Source organism: Salarias fasciatus, chromosome 6, assembly GCF_902148845.1.
Source record: "Salarias fasciatus chromosome 6, fSalaFa1.1, whole genome shotgun sequence".
NCBI classification, from domain to species: Eukaryota; Metazoa; Chordata; class Actinopteri; order Blenniiformes; family Blenniidae; genus Salarias; species Salarias fasciatus.
Window position 1 is genome coordinate 15,124,345 of NC_043750.1, and position 8,782 is coordinate 15,133,126.

General features: G+C 43.4%; 1 protein-coding gene across 1 annotated transcript; it reads right to left on the minus strand.

Moving 5' to 3' along the window:
* Nucleotides 1-661: 661 nt before the first annotated feature.
* LOC115389570 (thrombospondin type-1 domain-containing protein 4-like) lies at nucleotides 662-8,114 on the minus strand. The gene is made up of 13 exons (XM_030092987.1): nucleotides 8,069-8,114; nucleotides 7,977-8,017; nucleotides 7,227-7,356; nucleotides 6,972-7,147; nucleotides 6,729-6,834; nucleotides 5,556-5,744; nucleotides 4,964-5,093; nucleotides 4,168-4,390; nucleotides 3,118-3,291; nucleotides 2,817-2,990; nucleotides 2,570-2,749; nucleotides 2,214-2,358; nucleotides 662-816 (listed from the first exon to the last, which is right to left on the minus strand). The coding sequence occupies exons 1-13, from the start codon at nucleotides 8,112-8,114 to the stop codon at nucleotides 662-664; spliced, it is 1,869 nt and encodes a 622-aa protein (XP_029948847.1).
* Between the last annotated feature and the right edge of the window lie 668 nt (nucleotides 8,115-8,782).

An 8,782-nucleotide genomic window follows, 5' to 3' on the forward strand; every position in this document is an offset into this window, starting at 1 on the left:
GTTATAAAAGTTCTACAATTTAGGATGTTACTGATGCATCAAGCATACGTTTTTCTGCACAGTCACTTCTGCCAGTGAATCTCACAAAGGTTGTGTCCCTCAGCTTCGTCCAGGAGGTCCTGACCCGTCTCGATCTGCCTCCTCCAGCTGGTCATTGCTGTGAAAGGCGCTTCAAGACCGGAGCTTTTTTAATGAGTTCTATTCATCCGTTGTTAAAAATGTGAGCTGAACTCATAAATGATGACTTGAGGCTCTGCATATCCCAGATGGTGAAAGCCCACATCTGAAAGCAAGCTCGTGTTTATGTCTGACCTTTAGGAATTTTTCAACCAACTGACAAGTCATCTCTCACAGCACAGAAAAAAGATACTAAATACAAGAGGTTGTCAGTATTTATTAAGAATAAATATACAGGTACAGCATCCATCATTGCCATTCGAGTTTAAAGTTAAATTAGGAACAAAAGAACTAAACTGAGCATGAAAAACACAATTAAGACACAATAGAAAAGCAGGAGTTCTGGTTTCAAAGATACGTTTCCATAAAAGAGTGTGTGTCACCTGTTCTATGATCTACTGATGACTGAAGTTTAAAGGATAGTTTACATTTCCATACAGAGGAATCCTCCAAACTGTGGATTTCATCTTCATCTTGGGCAGCATCACCTGCGAATGTGATTCGTCTGGAATGAGTTGGGGTATGTCTTCTGGGCGCGAGAGCAGGCGGCGCAGCACACGCCTCTGTAGTAGGGGTAAATGCAGAGTCGGGCCTGAACCACCACCAGGCAGTTATGATACTGGTCGCTGCAGGAAAGATCTACAGACACAGGGGAACGACAGAGAACAGAGCTTGATTTAATCTTTCATCTGGACTCAATTGAAATGCTGTTCTTTTGAATATGTTTTTAAAATGATCTTAGTCAGGACCTGTGTCTGCACATGTTTGGAGAACAGAAAATTTCAACACAGCGATTCCTCCTCCTGACAAAGCCCTCACTCAACTTTCATTTCCAATTCTAAGTTTTCATTTCAGTTTGTCATCTGAAAGGTTGAAATCCGAATCATCAATGATGAGCTGTTCAAAAGTTCTTGAATGCGAGAAGACTATTAAACACACATTAACTCTTCTCCTTTATGATGTTAAAGGTGCTGTAGGCAGGATTCGGCATCTCCGCCATCTTGCTTAGGGTTACCTAAGCAAGACTAAGCAAGATGGCGATTTGACCCATCTAAGATGGCGATTTGAAACCCAGCACAGCCAATCCTGTCCTGTTTTCTCTGACATCCCGCCCTTAGGCAAGTTAAGCCCCTCCCACAAGAATGTGTGACGAACGCCCCTCGACCAATCACGGTTAGAGCCTCAGGGGCTCTTCTGATTGGTCAAAGATACCTGGAGCTGTCGAGATTCCTTTTCAGCTCAGAACAGAGACAGATGGAAACGCTGCGCCCTCGCGGTAGTGCAATTATGCTACATTCCTAAAGGATTATCAATGGATACTCTAACATTTAATCCAAAGAAAACACAGAAAAATTAGCATTGACTAGCAAAATCCTGCCTACAGCACCTTTAATATATCTTTCCTTTACAATCACATCACAGATGCGGTGGTAATATGTTGATTATTAAAAAACAACAAATGAAAGAAGACTTAAAACCACTGCTGCATTTCTGGAATTACATGCAAAAGTTCTGTCAATTAAAAGTACAAACTACTGTTTTCATCAAGTACCCTGAATATTACTTTTAAACTTGTTTATTGTGTTTTCAGTGTGTGGTTTGATTCACTTCAACAAAAACACATTTACAAGACAACCATAAAATATAATTTTTAAAAAATCAGTTGAGAACAACTATAAATGCTGTTGGCAATAAGAATCTTTTCTGTTAAAAGAATAAACATACTGGCATTAAACGTACAGACCTAGAGATTTCACCATTAGTTTCAGTTGTACTCATCGTCAATATTGGCTAATGAAGAAATGAGGAGCAAAGTATAAATTGCACTAAAGTAAAAGTAAAACTATAGACTAAAAAAATACTAGAATAAGTGTCCAAAGGTACAACATAATGAATATTATTTTACTATGATCTTTTCAGTGTCTTGAACAGGTCCAGATGAATGTCTTTGCCACGTCAGGATTATCAAACTGCTGTGTTCCTGATCTTCATATAGTGACGACACATTGTGCAACGCTCTGGGCAGACAGACTTACTTATTTCAGCTAAACACGGTTGCGTGTTGCATTCCTGTCGACTCTCCGGGATCAGGTCAGGGTCACACTGGTCGCTGGGCACAATGGCGTCAGTAAGACAGCGTACCTCACGCACACGGAAGCCGCCGTGGCAGGAGCGAGAGCACTGAGGTGGAGGAGGAGAGTTATTACACTGGAGGCTGACAGTGGACACCGCAACATGACGTAACGTCTCTAATGACATTTCTAGTAAAAAGAAACAAACCAAAAAAAAAAAAAAAGCAAAACATTCATTTTGACACTGACATATCAGTATTAATATTGCGACGCCGCAGAGCTGGACCGAAAGGCTCCGTTCTGTTGGAGAAGACACTCACCGCGCTCCACTCGGTGACGTACCACTGGACGCCGCACGGCTTCAGTCTGCAGGGCCGAGCTGTGACTGGCTGAGCGAGGCCGGAACATTTTGCCGGCTCCACAGCCTCCACTCGACCGTTGTTGTTGAAAATGCAGGCCAAACTGCGAGTCTGTGTGCCGTTACCGCACTCTGCAGAACACTGGAGTGACACACACCTGTGAGTGCGGCTTCACACTGATCAGTGTGTATGAATGTGTGTGAACTACCTGTCCCCAAGGTCCTGTGTACCACTCCAGCCGATTCAGACAGGGCCCCGAGTCGCACGATGCCACCTCTGCTGGGCGCTCGCCTTCACAGCTGTCCAGCGGGAGGTCAGTGGCGTGGTCCATCAGGCATACGGCCACCCTGGTTCGATTCCCTTTGCCACACTCTGCAGAGCACTGATGAACACACACACATATCACCGTGCTCTTTAGAATGCCTTCTAATGTAACCTTAATATGTCACACACACACACACACACACACACACACACACAAGCAAAGATGAGTTGAGTTGTGTTGTTACCCGCTGGCTCCAGAGGGAGGTGAACCAGCTGCGTGCACACACCCCCATGTCACAGTTGTGCAGTGTGTCTGGCTTGAGTTTCATGTTACACTCCTGGTCGTCTTCGACATCGCCCTGGTTGCTCACACACACCACCTCCCTGCTGCGCTGGCCAACGCCACACGGCACCGAACACTGCAGACGAACAACAGAGACAGAGAGGTGTGACGGCAGGAAGATAGAAACTAATTAGTTTGTTACACTTTAGAATTTAATTGAACGCAGCGCCTCTTTTTGAACGACTGTAGCATTGAAACGGCTGAAGTACACATTCTTCACTCAGCTGTCAGTGTAAAAATATTATGCTTTGGTTTTATGTGGAAAAAGGAACATCACAGAGATCAAATTCTACAAAATATCATCAAATTCTGGATGCAAAAGTCACGGTTGGCTTCTGCTGAAGACTCTGATGCAAAGCACATGTCAAAATGAAACAAGCAAACTGGTCTTTTTGAAAAGGCCCTGTGGCCTGAGCACAAAATCTGTGACTAAAGAACATCATTAACTCTCAAATTATAGTGCCGTAATTAATCTTTGTGAATACAGTACTTAATCTTACTCTTAGTGAAGAAAAATTCACACCATGTTATCCACTGTGATACTTTCAAAATCATAACTTGTGACTCCCACAATTTAAATCAATAATCAAACTTTTTTTGTCAAAAGAAAATGTCCCGAATTTCTTTTTTCTCTCTTGGGCATTTCAACTACACTGCCTTTACTTGAATAATTTCAATAATGAAACAGTAGCTGTTCAGAGTAGCTTTGTAAAGCAAAGTTTCAGTACTCTTTTCTGTTAGGTAATCTAGGAAAACCCCAGAACTAACAGTAATCTGTAAGGAAGTGAACAGAAATGACTAAATCAAGAACAAAATTACCCTGAGATGGTCAGAAAGTGTTTCTGAAAGCAGTGCCAAATCGGAGTTATTGTGGTTTCACATGTTGACTTAGTTGGGAGGGCCTATCAAATATGCGAAGACAATTTCACTTCTCTTTGCTGTTATAACTTACAGGACTCCACTCAGATCGTATCTCCCACTGACTGCAGATCTTCAGCTGGCACACAGACTTGGTCTCTGGCATGTCGTAAGACCCGCACAGCTCGGGAGTGACCGTCACCGAAGTTTCAGTCCCGTTGACATCCACACGAGTGACCTGGCGGCAGATGACCTGACGATGCTGAGTGCCGGGCCCGCACCTCCGACTGCACTCCGACCACTCCCCGACGTCCCAGCTGCCAATCAGAGCGCAGAGAGCCAGTTTTCATCAAACTGAGCATGTCTGAGATCTGTGTTTTTGCTTTTGACCTTTAGGTCTGTGCAGTCAGCTCACTCCGATAGGCCAAGTTGTGTTGAAATAGTTCAGCTGACTTTCCTTCTACTATTGGAGGTCGAGTTTTTTTTCCAACCTTCTGTTCCTGCTGGTGTTTTATTCCCATCTTAAAGTGAACAGATCACTGACACTGTGGGCAAAATGTTTGACAGATCAGCAATAAGAAATACTACTAATGCCTCGCTGCACTGACAGTGGGACTGGTGAGCGGTATTTACCACAGGACATGTAAACCAAAGCCACACCAAAGCGAGTCGCAGTGACTGACTGTGACTGGTGACCGACTAACGGCTGGAATGTGTGTGAGTGATCAGGCTTCACCCCAGAGTCACAGCGCCATGTGGAACTAATACAATCTACGTCGTCTACGTTTCTATGTATGTGTCACCACTTATAGTACGGTGATGTGTGTGTGTGTGTGTGTGTGTGTGTGTGTGTGTGTGTGTGTGTGTGTGTGTGTGTGTACACTGCTCACTATGCGGGGCAGGGCTGGATGTTACAGTCTTCCTCTTGATATGTTGGCTCAGTGGTCGGGTCGCAAAGGTCAGCAAGAACAGTCGTCTGGGAATCCTTTTCAACACACTCCCAGAGCACTTGACGCTTGCCTGGCAAGTGTGTGCACATGTACACACACACATATACACACACATACACACACACAAATCATGGGTCCACATGGCTTCCCACTCACTGTGTTTGCCTAAGAATCCAAGAAACATAAACTTTGTTCATACATATAGGCAGACAACAAAGCATTTTTTAATGATTGTCATTTTGCATGAAATCTTTTTTATTTCATAGGTGTGGGGTATTTCTTTATTTTTAGCTACTACATTCTGATGATTAACTTGGCAATGAGTGTTATTTTTCTTTTTTGTTGGCTGGCTGGTAGTAGATGATGAGATGCCACAAAAACCTGCTATATGTAAGCATAGCTCATTCAAAAATTCATGAAATGTTTGCACATTTTGATTTCAATAAAAGATGTGTTGCCCACTGAATGCCCTTCACTGAAAAAGTATATAAATATGCTGTAGTTTTAGTACTTTTTTTAAGCACTGACTCACCTCTCCCACAGGTGGTGCTGCACTCTGTGTGGCCGCCTTTCGTCCAGACGTAGGTGGGCTGAGGTACAAAGTTCCCGTCGGGGTCCGGCGAGACTCGGTTGGGATGGGGTTTCTCCTTGATGATAAAATTGTTGCTAATTTCATCGTGTCCTCCTCCCTCTTCCCGGGACGACTGGTCTACAGTCTCAGCTATGAGGCAGTGAAGTTTGTGAGGTGGAGAAGAAAATCATTAACAAATCATTTTGATGTTAATATTTACAGCTCAGCATATGAGATTCCCTCGTATTTGATTTCAGTTGAGGCTTTAAGCAAACAGTGGAAAACATTCTGTTAAGTTTAATCAACAGTGACACTTTAAAGTTGTTGGTTGACCACTACTTGTGAATGCTTTTGGTAACACTTTATTTGAAGCCCCCCTGTATAACACATTATAAGTACATTTATAAAGCATTATAATGCCATTACAGCATGTGCAGCTATAGTTATAAACACTCATAAATGATCACAATGACAGGACCGAACCCTAACCCTAACCCTAATCCTAATCCTATGCTGTATAGTGGGTTATAAAGCATCGTGATCATTTATGAGTGTGTATAACCACTTATAATGTGTTATACCGGGTGCTTAAAGTAAAGTGTTACCATTCTTTTTTTTTAACTTCCTGGTTGTATAAACAATGAAACCCCTCGGTACTGAGCAGTGTCTTCAGTGTATCTGGGTGGGACAGAGTGTAAGAGATGTCATGAAATTGGGGAATTAGCTGTCAGTATCTGCTGACAGAAAAATCAAGCTATTTCCTTAATGAAAGGTAAATATTAGGTAATGAAATCAAATCTGACCCTTGTGGCTGATTATTGTTTCAGATTGTGACCAGAATGAAGTCTGGCTGTCTGCCTAATCATTTGTCATCAGTATTCTGCTAAAATTTCAAGAAACCCAGTTTTGATAAAGATTATTCATACTGTTATAATCACCTTTCAGTTAACTATAAACTTAACAGACACATGCGCTCTGTGTTGTGTTTGTGCAGAGACAGAAACAGCAGCATCTGCTACACATTACACTCCCTGATGGAAAGTCGGGATTTCAATATGAGACAATGTCACTGTAGATTTTGAAGGGTACTCAAATACGGTTTATGTTGTCATGCATTCGAGTGAATTTACTCACCCAGGGAAAGAACATGGGGCGGTGTGTCTGCCTCAGGAGTGGGGAGGGTGTTGGAAGGCACACTATACTCATAGTAGACACTGGGACCTGGTTGCTGATAGATCAGCTGAGGCAAAGAAAGCAGAGAAGGAAATGACGACTCTCAAAAGTAAAAAGTTGTTTATGTGTGTACTTGTGTAAGAATCTCATGCTAGTGCAAGGTCCCCGGTGTGTGTGTGAGTGTGTGTGTTGATGGAGTCTCACATAAACATGCAGGTCCTCAGTGAGGGGCCCGGGAGCAGTGATGGATTCCCCGCCGCGGGAGCGGATCTCGTTGGGTCGACGGTACGTCAGCTGTGTTCCCAGAGCCGTGTAGAAGCCAGGCCGGTCGATCACCCAGTTCCCGTTGATGATTGAGGTGCTGCTTCGGGTCTGCAGAGCTGGAAAGTTCACTATTCATTTATCACCCCTGCTATTTGCATTCCGGTTAGGTTTCTGTGTGTGTGCGTGTGTGTGTACCCAAATAATTCCTGCTCTTTATGGTCTCCTGGATGCTGATGTTGCATGCTCCTGCTGGAATCTCTACAATCTTATGGTAGCCAACACGAAGGAACGTCCGAGAGAAATTCCCCTTCACCACCTCAAATCCCTGCCAACACACACAGTCACACATTCGTTAATGCACACCAAGCGTCACCCTCACGCCCTGTGTGTGACTACTTGTGTGGGAGCAGAGTTCAAGCAATCTCTGCTTAATCTCATTTAGCCTGGTTTCACAGCATCACTGTTGGATCACACTGCTGCTTTTTCTCTGAATTTCACTCATCCATCCCTCCCTGCAGTTTTACTCTCCCTCCTTTTTGTTGGAAATCCCATCGACCTCTGAGTCCAACAGTTGGTTTGAGTTGAGGAATCTCTCTGGTTCTTGTCTCCCCTTCTCCCTGGCATGTATCTTCATTTTACAACCAGTTCGTCTCTTTGTTGTTTTCGGGTCTTGCTTCACTAAATGCTCATCCTTCATCGTACTTTATTTTCCAGTCCGATACAACATGATCTGCTAATGATTTTTTGCTCTGACTGGCAAAGATGACAGATAATCTAAAACAAACTTGTGGTATGTGCTGCAGTGAAGAAACTCCTTAATTTTTAAAGATTTTCAGAAGTCCTCATAAAAAAAACAATCCCTCCAAAAAATGGGGGAGGTTATAAAGGTATGGATTTTATGTTTTCAAGCATTTCAGTCCCCTAACAGTCCCGTTGCAATCTTACCTTGGAAGGAGAGTTGAGTTTGGTTTCCCAAATAAGAGCACCTGAGGTCGGGAACAGAAGGGAAGCAAGGTAAAAGAAAATCAGGGCTCCACCCTGAAACGGGGAGCGAAGCTGCTGCTGCTGCCACGATCCAGCCATGGAGGGACTGAGGGAGGAGGACAATCAGAAAGACACACACACACGCACACACGCACACACGCACGCACACACATGCTTAGTAAGGGGAGTATTTTGTGTGAGGTGGGGTTGGCCTGCAGGGTGGGAGGGGGAAAAGGACCATCTTTGAGAGGAGATAAAGACAAATGTTGAGAGAAAGTGAAAAAGTGAAGTGCATTTATATTTTATTTTCAAACATCATTTCAAGGCAAATATTACACCCACATCACACCGTTCAGTTATGTCAAAGCCTGTTGTGTGTGTGTTTGTGTGTGTGTGTGTGTGTGTGTTTTAAAACATGCACAAAACCAATTTCTCTCCTTATCATGACGCTATGTCTAGACTCCCAATTCTTTTAATGTTGTTTCACTTTATTCTTTGTTTTACCCCTAAATGGAGGAGAAAATTGGTGGAGGAAAACTATGATAAAATACTACTGTCTGTCAGTAGCAATGCTTCACTTGCGTGCAATAAAAACAAGCATGTAGAATTCCATAGTGCTCCAGTGTGACTCAGCTTTTCTTCATCAATGACTCGCGCTCAGAGGGGCGACGTTTGTGTGACTCAGTGTACCACCGCACCATTTTAGGGAACCAGCCGATCAGAAATTACTGTAAATTCACTGGACGGAAGTCAAGAATCTACAGCCA

Bases quoted from the DNA above. Each gene is read 5' to 3' on its own strand.
- LOC115389570 (XM_030092987.1), bottom strand. From the start codon at position 8,114: ATGGCTGGATCGTGGCAGCAGCAGCAGCTTCGCTCCCCGTTTCAGG. The intron at 7,357-7,976 runs GTAAGATTGCAA...GTGTGTTGGCAG, and splicing joins AACTCAACTCTCCTTCCAAG to GGATTTGAGGTGGTGAAGGG. The intron at 817-2,213 runs GTAAGTCTGTCT...CTGTGTCTGTAG, and splicing joins ACCGTGTTTAGCTGAAATAA to ATCTTTCCTGCAGCGACCAG.